The following is a 23,065-nucleotide window of genomic DNA, read 5'->3' on the forward strand; positions in this document are numbered from 1 at the left end:
TCCCATCTTTGGAGTGTCTGTCTGCTTCCTGATTGCCCACCACATTGCTGTGGCCTGGAATCCAGCACAGAGTAGCCCCACCCTGACGCAGCCAGTATAGTGCTTTTCGGCATTCCATCACGGTTTTCGATCTCACTGATTGCATGGTGACGCTTCTTAAAGCGGCCAAGCTGTCAGAGTATATCCCCTATTGGTCTACCAGCAATTTTCTCTCGTATACAACTAGCCGCTTCCTGTATTGCGTAAACCTCTGCTTGTATAACATTACAGCCATCCGAGAGCCTTAAAGATCGTTGGATGTATACTTCCTCTGAGAAGATGCCTATACCTGTGTCTCCTGAAGTTGCGGAAGCATCTGTGTAGACTGCTATCTCTTGAGTGTTCAGTACTTGGTTGCTTTCCCATTCTTCTCTTGTCGGGATGCGAATCCTTATCTTTTCCCCAAAATCATGTTTGGTGAGCATATAGTCCGTCTTCTGGTCTAGCAGATCGATCCATCATGATTTTCCCTATCACTGGTAATATCCTCGAGTGACCGTAGTTGGTCTGGTTCCACAGATTGGAGTCCCTTAATCTTAGGGCACCCTTAGCGGCCATATCCTTCACGAGCCAGTCGATTGATTTCAAGTCCAGAATTGCTTCTAGCGCGTTTCCTGTTGACCTATTTTCTACAAGATTGTTATAAAACTGGTAAAGAGTCAATATTTTCCAATAATTATAAGCATTTTCACACATCGATAATGTTTTTTATATAAAATGTGATCAATATACAATCCCCAAGAAGTGAGTTTCATATATAAAATGATTAATCTAGAACTTTAGGAAAAAAAAATATATAACACGTATTCAATTTTGCTACAAAGCAACGAAAAAGTCCGTTAATAACTCTGGCAAAAACTGGTAATAAAGTTTCAATTCGGGGCCCGATTTTCCACATGCCGGCACAAACTGGCCGTGCGACAAAAAATGGTTCTTTTGACCGCAGGTTTTTCCGATATTTTTTCTACATTTGCCCTAATCGAGGAAAACGTTAGTTGTGGTACGGTTCATTTACTCACGATCTTAATATAGTATAAGTCAATTTTGGGTGTGTTGGTTTATTGTTGTTTTTTTTATTAAAAATAAAAAATATATAAATAAATAGAAAAGAAAAATATAAACCTCTTTGAAGCAATAAAAAAATGTGAAAAAAAAGGAGATAAATATGCCGAATGAGGGGGAAGAAGCAGCGCACAATAGAACGCAATGGAGAAGAATTGTAAACTCAGTTAACAGCGACAACCAAAAAGAAAAGAGGCAACAAAGCCATGAGATTTTTGTACGTCTACAGTGCGAAAGAAAGACAACATCCCGTATGGGGGTTTTCCAGTCATACAAACACGCAAATACGTCACTGTTCCCTAATGTTCCCTAAATGTGACAAAACTTTGCTCACTGGGATGGCAGTATGTATGTATATGTGCATCTTTGCCATATTCCAAACTTCATTTGTGAACAAAAAAATGTGAAGATTAGATCTAACGATGGAAATTTTGTTGCGCCGGGGATCTCTGGGGGTCCACGTGGACTACTTTGGGAATCACTGATCACTGGTCTAAAATAACCGACTGGATATCACAAAGAGGAAGATAAAAATATATTTATTTCCGTTTATTATAAAATTACTCAAATCGTTGTTATTTTAAATTAAACAAAATATCAAAGGTCTAAAATCTAATTGCTTTAATTTTTTTATTTTTCATAAAAAATAGCAAATTTCTAATATTAAAATAAAACTCACCGTGTCCATACCCTATTTTTTCTTTAAAGTGAATATAATTTTAGCCGCTGAAACAAATATCTATATATTTCGTCCTCAAAAAGCCTAATGGCAATTTGCTTCGATTATGTAATCTACAATCCTACACCCACCTACCGCAGAACGAAATGGCTCTATATCGGGAACTAATTAGTTAAGTGGAAAAGTTCGGAAATGGGGACACTTTTAAACTGATTAATTTCGCTTTAGACGGTTTGCTGATAAGCTTTGAATATTTTAAGCGTTTAACATGATTACCCGTAACGATGAAATTCAATCATGTTAGCCTGCGTATCGACAGTGAAGGCTCACTTTAAATGTTTTAGCTGTGTATGGGTACCTCGGAAATGTCGTTATGTACCTGCGTCCTTTGTTTAACGAAAGATACACGTTTCTTGAAAAAAAAATGACTATTTTGCCACGAAAAGAGATTTTAAAAATAGTAATATTGTTTTATTAGGAGTAAAAATTACACTTTTTGTGGTGAGGCTGTACGTTTGACTAGGTTAGGTTAGCATAGATACAGCCGATGTTAGCGACATACAGCCGAGGCACAAGAAGTTATTTTTACTCCGAATAGAACATGCTATTTTTTTTCAAACGCCATAAATAAGTTTTAAAATAATTTCAAACGTTCCAAATTATATAAAAATATTTAAAAGTCATACCTTGTATGTAATTATATATCGAGAAACTATGGATACGCTCGCTGAATTTGACACTTTATGTCAGTTTAATAATATATTTTCGTACTTGCTTTACTTATACGCCTAGGTGTTAAAATGACTTTTTTGTGATGGTATGATTAAAAAAAAATTTAATCATACCCAGAAAAATGTTTTTTTATAATGGAACGCCCTATTAGGAGAAAAATAAAGGTGAGTTTTATTAGAGAAGTAGATGACTAAAGTCTCACCCTGTATAACTTTTCGGCTCAAATTTCAATTTGGTTTAACATACAAGGGTTACTGTAATTAAATCTTGGGTGTATAGCCTGATATGTAATTACACTAACCAATTCAAAATTTGAATTGAATCGATGTCAAAATCTTTACTTTTAGGCATATGCTTCTTAAATAAAACTCACTATTATTTTTCTCCTTGAACCCGAAAATCAATTAATATATAGAGTGTTCCACTACAAAAAACGCAACTGTAAAATCGCTTATTTCTGGGGCTTACTCAACCGGGTCTCACAATGCAAATTCACCTCAAATATCCATTTAGTTGGTCATTGGCAAGCACTCTCTCATTGTACATGAAAATAACAAAACAAACATTTACTGATCTGGATAAAATTGATAGTTAAATGGTAAAACTCACCCGGGGGTACTCCGCCCCCTAGCCACTGACATCACTGACATTCTATTCAATATATCTCATTTCATATCTTCCATCTAATTCAAATATTATTCGGATCTATTGGTTAATAATCTTCAACAACTAGCTAGTGTCACCTGAAATAGTATAGGGGCTTCCTCCGGACGCAACTCTGCCGCTATACAGATTCGCATCCCAATCAAATAGGCTAATTGGGGTACCTCACTACCCCAACGCCGCATCTTGTCAATCGAGAAGACAAGGGAGACCTCAAACTCTCAAGACCAACCTCGAAGGCAAGACGTCACAAGAGGTTTTCTTCTCATGGTCAAACGACCCGTTGCCTCACAGTACATGCAACGTTTATAGTCAAAAGACTCTCAAACCCCAAATATCAGCTCTATGACAAAACACAACACAACAGCCGGCCGGCGTATCAACTACTGACTCGCCTCTGACAAGCTAAGCCTCCTCTTACATCACAATTTTACCGGATCGTAAATATTTACATTACTTGCCAATGAATCATACTATTTTCTCTAATCGACTTTAAAATAGAGTGTTTTAGCATTATTAGATAAATAAATAGAGAGTTTCCGAAGGAATGCATATTGTTTATTAGAATAGTGAATAAATAAAAGCATTATTATGACGAACTTATTTTCCAAGTTTTACACAACTTTGATAAGTAACCTTTTTACAGGAGACATCCTGTATAACTCCATCCATAACTCCATATAGACATCCTGTATAACTCCATATATTTTTATAAAATGATTTCAATTAAAGTCCTCAAAATTTCATTTCGATATAAATTACCGTTCTCCTTGGAGCCTCGGCGTCGTATGATAGGAGCAACCCTGTATATACCTCCTGTTATCAGAAATAAAAGAAAAAATTAAAGCATACTTTTACTGTCATTTTATTACAAAAGGTGATTTTATAATAAAATTATCTCCTACACAATATTACCTCCAGCACTTCCAAGCACGTTTTCAATGAAATACGAGATATAAGTTAGACTGAAACTTAAGCCTAGCAACGACTAACGGTAAATTTTGTTAATTTCAATTTTAGAAATGACTGCCTTAGATTTGCTAAATGCTGCCGCCTGCTTGCTAAATTTAGATTTTGTGCAGATCAATGAAATACGAACAGAAGTAATGGCTCTTAAAGCGACACGAAATGTACAGCGACTAATTTCTGATACTGATATAAACATAATTTTGATATCATTGTGTAAAATATTGTCTTATTTTTTGTTGATTTACTGTCAACTGTCAGTAGTCAAAAACCTACATATTTTTGTGGATTTTTTCTGAATCATGAAATATATAGTAATAGTTTTTTAGCATGGCTAATGGCTACATACTTTAAACACCATTACTTGTTGTAAACTTGTTTATTCTCTAAAACCCTGGAAAACAGCTTAAAACTCTGTTTTAAACATGTTTACTGTGTTTTTTATTTTTTTTTGCATATATACAGCATTCTTTAATACATTAGTATTAATGAGAAAATTAATGAGACTAAAGAATACAAGGCAATAGAATATGATACCACCACATACACCATAGGCGTAGTCAAAACATTTATGAAAAATATAAATATCTCTTCAAGCAGCTAATTTAAGAAAAAAAATGTGCCCCGGCACTGTTTGGTGACATCGTAACAATTTGCTCTCGGGTGTTATTTTTCCTTGTATTCTTTAGTCATTGGAGGAACTACATATTTATGTCTAAAATGAAATATTATAAAATTGAAACTTCACTAGAGCAGCTTGTTTTAGGAAAAGTTAGGATCGTAATTTAAAAACAACAAAAAATGAAAAACTGAGAAATGCAGTTTTCTTGGAATTAAAAATTCCAGTAAAATCCACGCCGGCCATATTGATGAAAATTTAAATGGAATTTAATAAAATCGTTATTCTGCGCTTAATACCTAATTACTGCAAATATTTCGCTATAATTAATCTCCAATCAAGCACGTTCAAAACATATAATAGCCGCTATATATCCCACCATTAGCATCCACAATCTGCTAATTAGTTTATATTAATAATTTGGTCAAATTTTAGCTCTATAACATCATAGAGAAAAAAAATACATAAAAACCTACAGTGCTTTTGTGTTTAAATATAACAATAAAATTTTCCCTATAGTGAAATTATAATTAAATTTAATGAGGATGATAATGCATTGGATATTAAATTATATCGAATGTTTAGTTAGATACTTCACAACACTAATTAGACACATTTGAACGGAGGATGAAACAGAGCACGTGCAGTAATTCGAGAATTATTGTTGAAGCACGCTAAATTAGTGGCGCTACATTAAGTAGATATAATATTTTCAGTAATTATATTAAATTCTTAAACGGCTTAATAATAGCTTGATTCATTACCATTTAATAAACAATTAATTATATAACAATTGATCTTGTAACTAATTTTGAGAGTTTATTAGTAGCAGCAGATTGGTGTACTTTATTTTATGTAATATTTTGAATTACCGATTTTTTTTATAGAAAATAATATACGTTTATTCACAAATTTTCGGAATATATACAGTAGAAAGACATTATCCAGAGAATCCATATGATCACTTTCATATGGATACCAAAACAATGTAGTTACTGACAATTTGGCTAGGAAGTCAGTTCTAACGTTACAAATCCAGAGATAGGTGATAAACAGCTTTAATTCATTTGACAAAGACAGGGACACCCCAGACAGTGTACAGCATGTGTTATGGTTCCAAAATCTGAAAATGGGTCTAAGAAGTTTCTAAAACCACCCAGAAACAATCAAAATCATTATAGGAATTCTCACGAAACACTGCAAGGCATCTATCCAGAGAGTCGATTTTGTAATGAAGACGATAAGTCGACATTAGTATTTTATGAATGCAAAGCACTCGTTTATGTTTATGAGCCGTATTTGGCTGTAGAAATAATGTGCTGTTCTCTACAGGATTTAGATCTTGAAGAGTAAACCGTTAATAACAGAAGTAGTCATCATCACCATCATCATTTTCAGCTTAATCAACCATTTCCAATTATGGCGCAGCCTCCCTCACATATTTAGATACTCTCTTTGGAGTTGGGCTCATTGTTGTCTATTGTTGGATATGCGGGCCTAAAGTTATCCCTACCAATTTCCTAATATCATGGTCCCATCTCAAGTTTGATCTTCCTCTAGGTCTCTTGATTCCTCGTGGGTACCTTGCTGTAATTTTTGTAGTCCATCTGTTGCCTGTCCTTCTTGCCAGGTGCCCTGCTCATTGCTACTTGAGGAATTTTATTCTATGGATGACATCTATTACCTGGATCTTTTGTCGTATCCACTCTATTTTTTTACGGTCCCTCTTGGTTATTCCCAGCATATTTCGTTACACTGAGCGTTGTGCGATTTGCAGTTTCCTTATAATGTCCGTTTTAAGTGTCCAGATCATAACTGGCATGCATAGGTTATGACTGGTAGTACACATTGGTTCAATGTTCTCTTCTTTAGATTAAAGTGGCGTTCTAGGTTTGAATATAGCGTAGACTGACAGGCAGCAGTATTTGTTTTTTACAGATGGATCCTGAAACCCAAACACAAACAAGCGGAGCCGAGCCAAGAGCTAGCTAACGAGGCCGATACTGTTAATCCAGTTGCGTAATTTTTCGGATTATTCTCTTCTAACCGGTTGGATTATCGGTTATGGTTATCCAATCTAACCTCTCTGCGCCAGAGGGGGGGCATAATAACCCCTTTCCTAGTCTTAACCCCACCAACTAGTTTTCTTATTTCAGATTTCCAAAAATATTCCATTAGATTTGATTTTTCTATTGTGGACCTGTTTTGATCTTTTGTTTATATTCTCCAGTCCTATCCTTTTCAAAAAGTCTACCAACTTGGAGATCGAACCCTCCATAATCTGTACCCCAGAAGCAAACTATACAGGGTACGGCAATAGTGCGTCGGGCATTTGTAGTAGTGTTGCACAAGACAAGAATTCTTGTCTTGAAAATCTCAATTTCTTGTCTTGTCTTGAAATTCAAGACAAGAAATTTTCAAAGTCTTGTCTTGCAGATTTCTTGAATGGCAAAGTCTTGTCTTGTCTTGCAAGACTCTTGAAATTTCTTGTCTTGAAAAATTTAACATTCAAACAAAAAGGTAATAATATTTCTATATTCTATTTCACAGACAGCGTCGTATACAAAATGTAATGCGGAAAAATGAACAACCGCGATGCTAATTTTAGAAAAAAAAAATCTTAACGAACCGCAAACGAACTACGTCAACTCGCCCGTTTGACGAAACAGGAGCCATTGCCAAATAAAAGCTGAATAAGAATACGGAAAGGTCATGCTACTCGTAGAGTGTACTATTTGCGCTATTTGATACTACTTTTTGTTCGCGGAGCAATTTCGTGAATGAAAAGTAGTACCAAATAGCGCAAATAGCGTGCTCCACGAACCCACCATTAGTTTCAACTACTAACTCTAAAACACTGATGGTTATGAAAAAAATGAACACTGGTCAATATTAATGCGGGGTTTATAGAACATTTGCATAAGTCGTAATCACAATCACAGTCTTAATCATCATCATAATCACAAAGCAATTTTAATGTGCGTTTATAGAACATTTTCATAATCATAATTTTTATATCAGTGAAGTTGGGTAACATAATTAAAGGCTAAGTTCATGGTAGATGTCAACAGGTTTATTAGAAGTGGATAGTTTAACTTTCATGATTATGACTAGGATTGTGATTAGGACTATGTAAATGTTGTATAAACCCTGTAGCGTTTTTTATAAACATTACCACTGCGAACGGCAGCTTTTCGTTGGTAGAGCAGTCGTGGATAAGGTATTTCACTGGAAAGAACTAATTAACAATAATAACTCGAAATTATAAATATTGGGCGCCAGGCATGAACAGAGAAAGAAAACACAGTTGTTTATTACTTACAACTAGTGACTATATTCATTCATGATGTATCCTGATGGTAAATAGCATTGTACAATTTTAATAATTATTATAGTGGTTATATGTCGAGTAAAGCTATGTATGTAAATAATATTAAATATGTTCTATGAAAAGACTATGAAAAAATACAATGCGTGTAACGTTCTAGAAAATATAAGAAAGGTAGCATTACTTAAAATTTAAATTGTTAAATTTTATGCGGTGTTAAATCTGATATGTTGCAACCTGTAGATTCTAGAATCTATGTCTGGTTATTCATCTGTTAATATAGCGTAATAATAATATCTATAGAAAGTAATACTATTACAAGGCGTAATGTATTGAAACCTAAAATCTAAATCATATTGTAATAACTAAATCGACATAAATGTTCTTAATAATCTAACCACTAAATATAGTCTGTATGATTTTATTTAAAATGTACGTTAAGTTAAGACTGAAAATCGACTGAAAACCAGAACTTAAATCTACACTTAGCTGTTCTTGAGGCAATCCTGTTTCAAAGAGTAGCAGCGTGAGTTGGGCTCATATCTCTGTACTGTCTGTCGGCGATCCTGTTGGCCAAAACAACAAAAGGGGCCAGAATGAGGACATCATGAATCAATACAGCCGTAGCTACTGACTAGGCTTAGAAATGGGAGCGAAGCAGCATGGGGCTTACGCTGTATCCATACTGTGGCAATATGGGAACACTACACATACCTTGGATACTACTAGGACGTTGGATAATGCCCGTACCTTGTAAATAGTCCGTACCTTGGACCCTAAAAATATGAAACTCTTGTTTAAAACCAAACAAGGTCTAATAAACAAAATAAACCTACCTCGAATTACTTCCGAGGGTTCAATAATAAACAAAGAAACTGTCCTTTCTTCCATGTAACATTCTGGAGGACAAAAGAAAAGGGACGCCAACGTGCCAGCAAAATACAAATACAAGTTAAGTTGGGACATCCAAAACTCTACCCTAAAAATATGCAGTAATAATATCGAATCTAAAAGGATAATATCTCATCTTTACCTGTTGCTTTGAAATAGCAGCTGATTCAAATTATACAGCAAGATTTAAATAATCACCATTTCTAAAAGCCGGGATACAACAGAGCGGCAAAACAAAGTGAGGTTAAGCACGGAGAGAGTTGACAGAAGCGATGTTGACAGCGCCTCTTCAGAGCGATAACAGGGTTGTGTCAAACGATAACAGGGTTGGCGACTAGGGAACGTAAAAATTACGCCAAGCGTGCCAAATAAATTATCAGGCCTGAACGATACGGAATCCGATGACGATACGCCAGACATCATATATATCATATATAAAAAAGACATGTAACGAACTAAAAACGTTACAACCCGGCATAACTTGCGCAAAGACCTAATTGTCACTTAAAAAAATGTATCATTTCTAACTTTCAAGAAATCTTACAAGACTCTTGAAATTTCTTGCATATTAAAGTCTTGTCTTGTCTTGAAATTCAAGACTAGAAATTTTGAAAGTCTTATCTTGAATTTCTTGCAAGAGTCTTGGTCTTGCAAGACTTTTTCAAGACTCTTGTGCAACACTAATCTGTAGCTCCTAAAATAAAAAAAAAACTTAAATTAAATAAGATGTACATATACCAGGAAAATAATTTAACCTCTACAGAGTGACTGAAAATAGTGTGAGTGGATCAGGATGATTTTTTTAAACGGCATATCATTACATTTTTTGCCTCCTTTCTGATTACTTTACATAACCTTAAGATATTTTAAAATAAGTTTTGATAGTTTCAGAGATATTAATAAATAATTCAGTTTCAGTTTCTCCCATACTACTTAATTACTTCTGTTTACTTCCGGTAGAAGAAATCCCGAGCTGTGTATTAGTTACCCCAAATATATATATACTATTATTTCCAGTTTTGTGTTATTTACTAGAATGTCTTTCTGTTCCAGTTCGTAGTAATATTATTTTAGATATTGCTACATTCATTTTGAGACCTATTTCATTGCTGATTGTGTTTAGTTCGTTAATTTGTGCTTGTAGTTCTTCAGGACTGTTGGCAATTAGGACTATACCATCGGCGAATCTTAGATAGTTAAGATATTCTCCTTCTATTTTTAATCCTTTGTTGGTCCAGTCGAGTTGATGGAAGATTTATTCTAGTGTTGGCTGTAAATAGATATTGCGTTTCCTTGTCGTATTCCTTTGCCAGTTGGGAACTCTGGGGTTGTTTTATATATCATTACTCTTGCTTTGGCTTCCTTGTATTGTATATATTAGGTAGAGTTTTACATATAAGGCCTGTCAATACCTTGTTTCGCTAGAGCTTCTCTTATTGCCTTAGGATATATCGAGTTGAAATCCTTCTTAAAGCCTTCTCAAATGACCTAAAGGCTATGGCTAGTGGAAGTTCGTATGCTTTTGTTGGGCTGATAGTTTTTCTCAGTGTATGTATGTGATCAGTCGCGTTGAAGCCGGTTCTAAAGCCTGCTTGTTCTCGTGGTTGTGCAGCGTCTAGCGTGTTTTGCGTTCAGTTATTTATAACAAATATAACATGCTAGTATATGGGTTTATATTCTGCCATAAAAACGAACGATCCTCTTATTAATAAGAGAGGATACATAACTTAATAGTTTATCTTAGCTTGTAACTGCACTACAAAAATACGTTTTGTATCTGAGTCAAATTACTAAATCAAATTACCTACTCTATTAAATCATGGAAGTGCCTGAAAATTTCCTTTTACTCGGCATTGTACTAAAATAGATAGGATTAATAGATATATAGAGTTAATGATTTATTTATTTCCTTATTGTACAATACAAAGAAAACCAAAAAAGGTTATGGAAATAATTTCAGTATGAATTTAAGAAAAATAACTGCACATTTAAACAGTATAAACCAACCAAGAGACAGCCAAAAAATAACTTTGCTCTAAGGATCCCTTACCCTATGGGAATTAGTTTCCAAATAAAGAATTTTGGACGGAACTACAAAATTAAAACTACTTTTACTGCTCAATAATATAATTATTCTAAGGAATATTTTATGGCCAAAGAAAACCTGACATAGTAAGGTACCTCTTGCCAACCAGAGCCTTGGAATAGCAGAAAAATATAGCAACAGTTGACACCAAAAAGTCCTATTGAAACTAAAAGAATTTCCCACTTCCATTTTATTTATTTATTTTACTTACAAAACGTTTTGGTAATGAGTATCACTGATCGTTATCAAGTGTGAACTCTCATCATGTTACCATCTCCAAAGGAATATTTTATATAATACTAGCGTGTACCCGCGACTTCGTTCGCGTCTGAGTGAACACATATTTCTCAGGGAGTGAATTTTTTGAGTGAAATAATTGAGTACATTTTTATCTAAAATAGAGTAAATTCATCATTTTACTCAAATATGATCTCTATTTAATCAATAGCTATTGAATAAGCTCATGTTCGAGTTATAACCCCTATCTTTGAGTAATGGAATAGAAAAATTCACTTAAAAACTCATGTTATGTTTTACACAATAAAAATTTGAGTGAAATCACCCAGTTTAGAGTATTTTCGCTCATTACTAATCATACGTCATACGCGCTTCTTCGATACCGAATAAGCTATTTCCCTGTTCCTCAGTTTTTAATTATCTGTTCGAGTCGTAGGTTGTCTTGTTCCTTCGAAGGTGCCCAGGTTACAAGTCCATAGTGTATGTGTGTGTGATGTAAAGTGTGACAGTGGCCGCGTGGCGTGGTGAAGCGAATACGAACTCATAACTCCTAAATATGTTTTATGTTAAGAACATTTTTTTTCACATCGCAGAAATCCGCCTAACATATATTCAAATTCGACTGCGTCTACTGATTGCCGCAATGCTCGGATGTTTCCTGGACTAATTAGCGTAGCGAAAATCTAGGTACTTTCCCTCAATCTGGAACTGGGAACTGGAACATTTGGCAGAATAACATTTTTTTTTAATTTTCAGGAGGAAAAGTATCTGGATTTTCCGGAGGATTTTCGTTATTAAAAGTTAGTTTAGAAATTAGAAATATTCGAGAATGTTGGTAGCCGAGCTGACGAATGCTCTTAATAAAGCGGATTTTTGCGATGTGATGCAACTTTTCTAGACATCTAGCTTAAAAAGTTCCTGTATTTTTTCCAAAAAGAGTTGAAAACTTTTTAAAATGTTTTTGATATTATAATAATAGTGTTATATTTGGTTTTATTTGTTTTTTTGTCAAATAAAAATGACAAATAAAAATATTTTTGAAGGTTCTACAGTTTTTTATTTGGTTTGTTAAAAAAAACGAAATATTCTAAATGATTTTTTTAAAAGCTATGTAAGCTAACTTGTTATTTTATTACAAGTGACCAGATGCCTCCCAAAAGTGAATTTTAGGAAATGGACATGTTCGAGACCATGTCCTAAACTGAAACTTACCTTTGAAAGGCACCTGCCCACCTGTTATAAAATAACAAGTTAGCTTACATATAGCTTTTAAAAAAATAATTTAGAATATATTTCTCAATACTGAGTGAAATTAATACTCAGATATGAGTACTAATCGAGTTAAGTGTAACACAAATTTGAGTAAAAGTCACTCAATAAAAGGTGTCTTGAACTCAACACTTAGTGAGTTCACTCATTTTAAAGTGAATAAATTATCAAAATCGATCAAAATCCTACTCAAGGTAAACAATAATGAGTAAAAAGGAGTCTTTCGTCTAATCTCGATTGAGTGAAAACACTCAGTGCTTTTCACTCTGAGAATTGAAGATTCACTCGGTTCTGTAGAGTGGAAATTTCACTCAATCGGGTGTGGACAGAAATTGAGAAAGTATTGAGTGAAATCTGAGTGAAATTTCACTCATTTTTTTTTACAGTGTAGCGTGTACCCGCGACTTCGTTCGCGTCGAATTAATCATTTGTAATGGTGATGATAAAGCAAATATAGAAATTGGTAATATTTGAGGGGTAGTTTCATCTTTTTGGAATTTGACTTTCGAAAAATCCGTTTGCCAAAAATAAGCTTTTTACGTCAAGCAGTTTAAGCAGAATCGTGGTTAATACCCAACTTTTTGGAACATCCTGTATGATTTTTTAAAGAATTTCAAAATATGTAAAGAAACAAAATAAATTATGCGTGTCCAAGCGTTTTCCCGAAAGACTAACCGTTTTTTAAATAACAAATATTGTAATATTTGAGGGACGTTTTCAACGTCTTGTAATTTCAGATTCGAGACACCCCTCCTCATCGAACCTCTACACCCCACAGTCAATTCGTTTGCCAAAAATCAGCTTTAAACATCAAGCAGTTTAAGCAGAACAGTGATTAGGTACTCAATGGTCATATTTTATGAAACACCCTGTAAAATTTTTAAAAAAATTTTAAAACAACAAAATAAAATACACGTGTTTAAGAGTTTTTCCGAAAAACTCACCGGTTTTTAAATAAAAAATATTCTAATATTTGAGGGGTGGTTTCACCCCCTTAGAATTCGAGTTTCGAAAAATCCCTTCTTATCGAACCTCTACACTCTAAAGTCAATCCGTTTTCCAAAAATCAGCTTTTTACGTCAAGCGCTTTAAGCAGGATCGTGATTAATCAATGACCAAATTTTTCGAAACAATCTGTATACATTTTTAAAAAATCTTAATATGCAAAAAAACAAAAAAGAATATATGTTTTAAGCGTTTTTTCGGGAACTTGACCGTTTTTTAAATAAAAAATATTGTAATATTTGAGGGGTGGTTTCACCCCCTTGGAACTGGAATTTCGAAAAATCCCTTGTTATCGAACCTCTACACCCTAGAATCAAACTGTATGACAAAATTGAGCTTCTTACGTTGAGTTGTTTGAGCAGTATCGTGCATATTAATCAGTGACTCACTTAAGGATTTTATACAGGGTTGTTCACCACATAGTATTAGACACGGAGTATTGTAGTTAGACGATTAGATTTTTGCAAATTGTAACTTTTGGGTTCGTTGAAGGACTATTAGAGCTACAATTTAAAAATATGTTTACAAGATACACAATGTCCCAAATAAATAAAAAATATCAAAGTTGTATTTTTTTAAATGGAACACCCTGTATATTATTACATTTTTCGTTTCTACGATTAAAATAAAGGTAAATTTGAATAAGGTTTATCACTTCTTATTTTACCGTTTTTGAAATATTTTCAATTGTGTGAAATTGCAGTAAAAATTTTAAGACTTCGTTTCTCCAAGGGTATCGAAGTTTTTAATACTAAATATTTACTGAAGTTTATTTATTGATCAGTTATTGTGTTGCAATAATAAAAATAATACTTCCTCATACGGCGTGTCTAAAAATTTATTTTAAATAATTACTAGCTTTAAACGGCAATAATTTGTTTAATTTAAATGGAACACCCTGTATATTTTAGGAGTATCAGATGCACAATTTAATTGTCTATCAAATTGTACTATAGCATTTTTTACCTATATCTTCAGGTTTTTGTAGAAAATGCATTTCCTTATAATTTAGACCTCATTTATCAATCTATCCATGGAATATTGACGTTTTAGATTAATTTTAAAGATGTAACAAATTTTTAAAGAGTACAGATACTAATATTGTTGATAAAGTTGGTTTATTTCATTAAAAAATTTAAAAACTGTTCTAAATATTTGTTAAAGAGGACCAATTAATATGATTCCAGTATTCAAACTACATTAATTGACTGTTTGCTTTGATTAATAATAATTGCTAATAATATTAAAACACTTTAAAATAGCCTTAAAAACATTATTTCATTTTTTGACGAATGCTTATTTATAACAACAGGGACGTTCATTTTCATAACTTATTATTATATTTATTTCTGATTTAAATCCACATTTATTTAGAATCGTTTATTAACTATGTTAATAAATGATTCAATTAAATGTAATTAATTAGTATTTGGACGGAAATACTGGTGGTATATTTAATTATTGGTATACTCTTTTGTACAGATATAAATAGTTTTCTTTTTGTATACAAATGGGTTAGTAATATTATCGTTTTTAACACCTGTACGTTTTATACATTCTTTGCTTTAAAAACAATCTAAAATGTCAATATTCCATGGGTATATTGATAAAATGAGGTGTAAATTATAAGAAAGTGCATTTTCTACGAAAACCTGAAGGGATAGGTAAAAAATGGTATAATACAATTTGATAGACAATCAAATTGTGCATCTGATTCTCCTAAAATATACAGGGCATTCCGTTTAAATTAAACAAGTTATTGCCGTTTAAAGCTAGTAATTATTTAAAATAAATTTTTAGACACTCTGTATGAGGTAGTATTATTTTTATTATTGCAACACAATAACTGATCAATAAATAAACTTCAGTAAATATTTAATATTAAAAACTTTGGTACCCTTGGAGAAATGAAGCTTTAAAATTTTTACTGCAATTTTACAAAATTGAAAATATTTCAAAAACGGTAAGGCTTAAGTGTGATAAACCTTAATCAAATTTACCTTTATTTTAATTGTAGAAACTAAAAATGTAATAATATACAGGGTGTTCCATTTAGAAAAATATAACTTTGATATTTTTTATTTATTTGGGACACTTTGTATTACGTAAAAATATTTTTAAATTGTAGCTCTAATAGTCTAATCGTTTAGCTAAAAATCTAATCGTTTAGCTACAATACTCCGTGTCGTATGTGGTGAACAACCCTGTATATTAGTATAGATTTTAGAAAAACAGTCACTTATTCGTAAATAACAGATCATTTTTTTCACATTATATTGTCCAGAAAGTAAAAAAAACCTAGTAGTTCGATTGTCGTTAAACAAATAGTCCACAATTCGATATTCGATATTTAATGGACCACTACTAATGGCATAATAAACAGTAAAATATTGCCTCGTTCTTTCCGTTATTCCAGTTGTTTGTTTATCGGATGGAAATGTCGGGAGCATTATGTTATCACCACGTAATTTATCGACGGTTATGTGTATACTTTATATGAGTTAATAAAAAATAATACTGTTTCACAAACGAAATATTACCATTATTTGATGGTGTACATGGAGTTATTTTAAGTAGATACAGAATGCGAACCTTATAACTTGAATCTGATAAAATATTTTAATTAAAACAGTAGAATTACCGAAAAAGTTGTTCACTTAATCGAGGTTGCCGCTGTTCACTCTATAGAACCTGTAATGTTACGATTTTACTATTCATTCTAATGAATAGTTCATATAAAAGATGTTCACACAACCGAGCGTCTACTGGAATTATAGTAACTTCTTTGAGGTGAATACGTCGAAAAATTCTGTAGTAAAACTCACCTTAAACTTGTCAGCAATGACCCTGCCAACGTTATCGGAGTGGGGCCTGCGGGGTACTCTACCGGGGGGCTTTCGCCGTAAAAGGGGGGGACTGTCGAAAGGGGCGCCGTCGGTGTCATGGGACTCGCTACTGTCCCCTGCTGCCCCGCCACCGCTTGGTATCTGAAAAGCAAATTAAAACGAAACGTTATGAAGGAATAATTTTTGGATAAAGATGAAGTTATTGAATATGATATCAATGTGCTATTCTATAATAGTATTGAAATAGTTTAGGAATCAACTGAGGGTATGGGAACGAATTAAAGAGAGGTCTTTCTCGAAGTTTTAGTGCAGAGTTATCAACATGCCAAAAATATTTTGCATTTCGAATAAATATTTCGTAGTTTTTTGGACTATAGTTTTTTTCAGTATACAGTTCGTCGGATATCCTTTTTGATATTTCCTATTTCGTGGCTATGAGTGAATATGGACTGTTGCATAATATGTCAGCTTTTGTTTGTATAAACTGCAGATTATCACTTGCTTAATTCAGTTGAATTTATTGGATTGCTTTTAATTTATTAGTATCGTTCTGTGTGAGTTGTTTTATTTTGAAGACGATAGTATGAGAAAACTCATCATTTTTAGATAGACGCCGAGAAACGTTTAAGTTGAACTTTGTCGTTTTCTTTCCGTGATGAACTTCATAGCCAATCAAAATTACTACAGATATGTACCATATGATCGAAATAAACGGTGTCAAAGACGGTTGGATAATGACAATCGATGATAATTTTGACGTCGCCAAAGTTCATTCATCATCGATTGTAGGCCAAGCGAATGTACAGGGTGGGTCAAATTCGACGCTTTTAAATGGAAACACCCTTTTCTATAGAAGATAGACAAAAACTAATATCGGCGTCTGGAGCTCAATTTTTGTCAAAAACATGATGGTGAAAACCGCATATCGATATCTGGTACAGTTTCGGAGTTACGGGGTGTTTTTCAAAAATATGCATTTTTAACAAATCGCTGTAACTTTTTTGCTATGGAAAATGTTGTATTTTTATAAAAACATTTCCAAAGCACCTTTTTACGTAGAATTTAATGGTTTAAGTATAATTTTTTTAAAATTAATAATTTAAGATTTATCAACAGAAAATTTGATTTTTTATATGGGACACCCTGTATATTTTTAATTTATTGAAAAGAATCTAAAATTACCTTTCCAAAAATATAACACACTTGATATTTTGCTTGATTCCTCTTCGAGATATAGAGTATATAAAAATTCGTCCGCTTTAAATAAGTAGGCTTTGAACGGCACCGGCTGTAATGTAAAAATTTTTAGCTGTGAGCATCAATTAAAACGAAAATAATATTTGCTATAAGAGATTTTTTTTTATCAGAATCTTATAACAATTTAAAATATATTTAACCAACATCAAAACATTTAAACTATCTAATAACAATAAAAATAAATAGCAAACCAAGACATGAGATTTTGCTACAGGTGTTCAACATATCAACCGTCTTCTGTTATGGACAGACGGGGCAGTTTTTGAATATTTCTCGCGGAATTCATTAACTCAGTGGGGGTGAAAGATACCCTCTCATAACTGCTAAGTATTTCTAATTCTTGTCTAGATTATACGGAAGAATAAGGAACCTTTATTCTTCCGCAAATATATACATAGGATTAGATCCATGGGCACTAAGTCAGGCGGCCTCGACGGCAAACGGATGGGATCTTGGTTAGCTATTCAATTATTCTTGAAATTGGCTGCAAAAATTTGCTGATAACTTCAGCGTTCAGAGGCGGTGCATCGTCTTGCTGGAAAAATATGTTTTTCGGGTTCCATTAAGGGCATTTCATCAATAAGGGGTCCAAAGCCTACTCGTTAAAAGTGGCGAACTTTTAAAAATTCTGTATTTCGAAGGGGATTATAACAAAATATCAAGTGTGCTATATTTTTGGAAAGGTAATTTTAAATTTTTTTTCAGTTAATTAAAAATATAGAGGGTGTCCCAAATAAAAAATCTATTTTTCTGTTGATAACTCTTAAATTATTAATTTTAAAAAAATTATACTCAAACCATTAAATTCTACGTAAAAAGGTGGTTTGGAAATGTTTTCATAGAAATACAAAATTTTCCATAGCAAAAAAGTTACAGCGATTTGTTAAAAATGTACATTTTTGAAAAACACCCCGTAACTCCGGAATGGTAACAAATATTGATGTGCGGTTTTCACCATCATGTTTTTGATGAAAATTGAGCTCCAGACACCGATATTAGTTTTCGTCTATCTCCTATAGAAAAGGGTGTTTCCATTTAAAAGCGTCGAATTTGACCCACCCTGTACATACTTTATTGGCAGATACTCTCCTTTATTTTTTAGTAGCGCTTACTGTCAGTTGGCCTCGAGGTTGGCCTTGAGAAGGTTATAATTATTTTTATATTGAGAATTTTTACTTTTTTTAAATGGTGTAGTTTAAAATTCGAAGAAAAATTATTTTTTTGGAAATAGATTTGTGTCTCTGGAAACGTTCTATCCTTTCCTAATCCTTCTATAATAAGTGTTAACTTTTGTCAAGTTTACAAATGACACTATTGCGATTTATTGAAAAACAGTGTTATGGAGCAGAAAAACAGTGCAGGGTGCTACAAATTCGAGGTAAGCGCATTGGTATCTCGAAAATAGATACGAAGACGGTTAAATTGAAGCAAAATTACGCCTTGGGTTGTTCACCAAGATGCCATCAAAAAAGTTTTAAAAATTTCAGGGATTGCTGAGTTTTTTTAGAAAAAAAAAACGGATTATTCTGAAAATGTTTTATTTTTTCCTGTCGTTACTTTCTAGAAAATCTAAAAAACAATTGCACATTCTCATTGCCACTTTATAAGGGCTATCTGATAGTATTTTTAGATTTTCAAGTTAGCTGATAGTTTGTGAGATACAGAGGCCAACTTAATTATTTGAAATACGTCACACTTTATCCTTTTTTTGTTTTGGATACCTTAACAACAACAAAACTATCTAATTATTATTTAAAATAATTTCAAGTCCGACTCTAGTTTTTTAAATTATTTAATCTGACTATATTCATCGCAACAATATTGATCAGCGCTAATTAACATTGAATAAAGAAAATCGAGCCAACTGATGGAAGAATCAAATAAATAATATCAAGGTCAGCAATTTAAATATATTATGTTTAACTTTGTTTGTGAGTTTGAAATCTCACGATTTAATAATACGCACTAGCAAGTGACTATACAATATACATACAAATATTATACCGACCATTTATTAAATTTACTTAGAATTAACTAATTATATATAAATTGTACTGAAGCTGTGGTTGGTTTCTTGTGAAACATCGTTGAAATATTAGTATTTTAATAAAACACGCTTTTAGATGTATCAAAAAACTTTTAATAAGAGTAACTCTACATATACCTACATGATATACCTACAACAGATTTTAGTATTTCTAACTGTTCAATGTAATTTAAGCGTCTACCTTTTGTTTCTCTGTGTAGTAACTTAATTGAGTTTTCATTAATTTTGTGATTATTTACTATACAATGAGTTGCAAGACCAGAACTATACTGGAGATTATTAATAGACTTTACATGTTCTTTAATTCTTATATCTAAATTTCTACCTGTTTGGCCTATGTACACGGCATCACAATCATTGCAATCCACCCTATATACACCCGACTTATTTTTAACATTAGTTTTGTCTTTATTATTTAATAAAATTTGACCTAAATTTCTTTTATTTACGTTAATAGTTTTACATCCTATTTTATTGAGATTATTTGATATTTTGTTAGTTAAATTAGGAATGTAGTTTAAAAGTCGATAATTGTTATTGTTTTTAGAATTAGCGGAATAAAAATTTTTCATTAATATTTTCTTTTGTTTTTTCTTTAGCATATTATCAATAAGGGAACACTTATATCCATTGTTGATGGCGATTTGTTTAATAATATTTAACTCTTTTTTAAAATTCTCTGGGCTCAGTGGAAACATTACTAATCTTTGAATTAATCCATGAAAGGGTGACATTTTGATTTGCCAGGATTGGTGTGATTGACTATGTATTACAGTGTCTGTGGTAGTGGGTTTTCTGTAAATATCAAATTGTAATCTATTAGACTGTTTTATAATTGTAAGTTTTTTAACATTATTAAATTCAATTAACCTTAATATACTATTGAAAAAGGTATTAATACCATCAATTTTCTTGATGTTACAATTATAAAACAGTCTAATAGATTACAATTTGATATTTACAGAAAACCCACTACCACAGGCACTGTAATACATAGTCAATCACACCAATCCTGGCAAATCAAAATGTCACCCTTTCATAGTTTAATTCATAGATTAGTAATGTTTCCACTGAGCCCAGAGAATTTTAAAAAAGAGTTAAATATTATTAAACAAATCGCCATCAACAATGGATATAAGTGTTCCCTTATTGATAATATGCTAAAGAAAAAACAAAAGAAAATATTAATGAAAAATTTTTATTCCGCTAATTCTAAAAACAATAACAATTATCGACTTTTAAACTACATTCCTAATTTAACTAACAAAATATCAAATAATCTCAATAAAATAGGATGTAAAACTATTAACGTAAATAAAAGAAATTTAGGTCAAATTTTATTAAATAATAAAGACAAAACTAATGTTAAAAATAAGTCGGGTGTATATAGGGTGGATTGCAATGATTGTGATGCCGTGTACATAGGCCAAACAGGTAGAAATTTAGATATAAGGATTAAAGAACATGTAAAGTCTATTAATAATCTCCAGCATAGTTCTGGTCTTGCAACTCATTGTATAGTAAATAATCACAAAATTAATGAAGATTCAATTAAGTTACTACACAGAGAAACAAAAGGTAGACGCTTAAACTACATTGAACGGTTAGAAATACTAAAATCTGTTAAAAACGAAAATAATGTTAACGACCAACAAGGATTTCCAAACACATTTTTTATTACCCCTATTGTAAACTCTCTTAACCCACCCCCATAGCAAATATATATATAGTTACAGTGTAGTTAGACGATTAGTTCTTAAAAAACTCTTGAAAAAGGCCTAACAAGCCGAAACATATATGTAGAGTTAAAGTTACTCTTATTAAAAGTTTTTTGATACATCTAAAAGTGTGTTTTATTAAAATACTAATAATTATATATGTTTTCTAGCATTTTCGCTTGTATTTATACTTGTCAGAAATATTTAAGATACACAACTTTGACATAGCTGCTTCAGTGGCGTATATGAAGTATGTGTTATTCAGTAATTATTATTATAATTATTTATCTATTTTTATTAGAATTATATATTTTTATAACAATTTTAATAACTACTAATATTCATCCATAACGTAAAATAAAACAGCAAATTATTGAGTCTACCCCACATTACATTTTTAAAGGTTTTGAATCAAATTAGAACGGCATTGATAAACCGCAATTTAAGTCGCCCATATTAGGTATTAGGTCCCCATGACAATCGACTGAAGATTTTGATATTTTCCTTTCTTAGTCTTTTTATTCAAAGATGTACACTTATTGAAGAACCGCAACTCATCGGAAGACATTTATTCTATTTACAACCTATATTTCACCTGAGAGTAGGAGTGTCGCAAATATACTTCGAAAAGTCGATTATACCTTTTATCTGTAAGTATATTTGTTCTTTCTGACAGCGTTTCGTCTTATCTGCGAGACCAGAGTTATCGTAAACTGGAGACGTGGATGCTAGATTCAAAGAGGTTCAGAGGAATACGGAACTAAAATTACAACTCTAGGATTTTTGTTATTAACAAAAATAAATGGTATATCAAAATATTTATTTTTAATTTTTTATGAATATTTCCATTTTTACTTCACAAACTCTTATATCAAGTGGAAAATTTCAAACGAAACCTTTCCTTATCCTTAAGTGTTTGGTTTCCACAGCTCTCTGTCCCCTCTCTCTATCTATTTACTTTTATTTCTCTTAGGCCGTCTTAAATATTTGCCCACGCTATTTGTCAGAGCCGCGACAGATCGTTTTCGAGCGGCGCGGCGCCAAGAAATTTATTTACAGATGGGGCCCAATAAGCAAAGTTTCCACCTATTTCAAGCAAATGTGTATTGGTTTTAGGCTTAGGAATACAGACGGTGTGAAAACGATACCAAATGGAATTGATTTTGTCTTGAAGCGTCGTTCAAAGCATAAATAAATAAAATTTGATCGCTGCTATAATGATTTTGAAATAAATCGTTTTTCTTTATATACCTTACGTACTCGTATTAACAAAATACGCTTATATTCGCATCCGATATTATAAAGTGAGTTTTAAATAAATGCAAATATTTTTAGGGGTAGTATATTTCGACCCCAGAAAAACGTTTTGTTTTAAATTTTCAAAGTAAAATATCTCGGTTATTTTGGATTTATTTGAAAAAAGGTAAAGAGAAAATATGTTTCTTTTATCGAGATCTACCAGCCCTGAAAATATTTGCACTTATTTAAGACTGTATAACATATTTAACGTCTGAAAGGTAAAGTTCGTTCGTTTTTCAGACAAATCTAATATCTGACAGGCTTAAGGTAGTATCAGACACAGCTACTTTTGTTGCACAATTTTTTTGCAGCCGCTGCAAAA

At 32.3% G+C, this 23,065-nt stretch overlaps 1 protein-coding gene across 1 annotated transcript in view; it reads right to left on the reverse strand.

Annotated features, from left to right (window-relative positions):
• Positions 1–447: 447 nt before the first annotated feature.
• The window catches only part of LOC115885626, a 567,259-nt gene continuing 544,641 nt past the window's right edge, over positions 448–23,065 (reverse strand). The window contains exons 15-16 of the mRNA XM_030904592.1: positions 16,402–16,563; positions 448–687 (exon numbers count right to left, since the gene is read on the reverse strand). Of these exons, the coding sequence (XP_030760452.1) occupies positions 448–687; positions 16,402–16,563 (402 nt within the window). The remainder of the gene's footprint in view (positions 688–16,401; positions 16,564–23,065) is intronic.

The sequence above is a fragment of the Sitophilus oryzae genome, unplaced genomic scaffold, assembly GCF_002938485.1.
Source record: "Sitophilus oryzae breed Bouriz unplaced genomic scaffold, Soryzae_2.0 scaffold_404_pilon_pilon, whole genome shotgun sequence".
Taxonomy (NCBI): Eukaryota; Metazoa; Arthropoda; class Insecta; order Coleoptera; family Curculionidae; genus Sitophilus; species Sitophilus oryzae.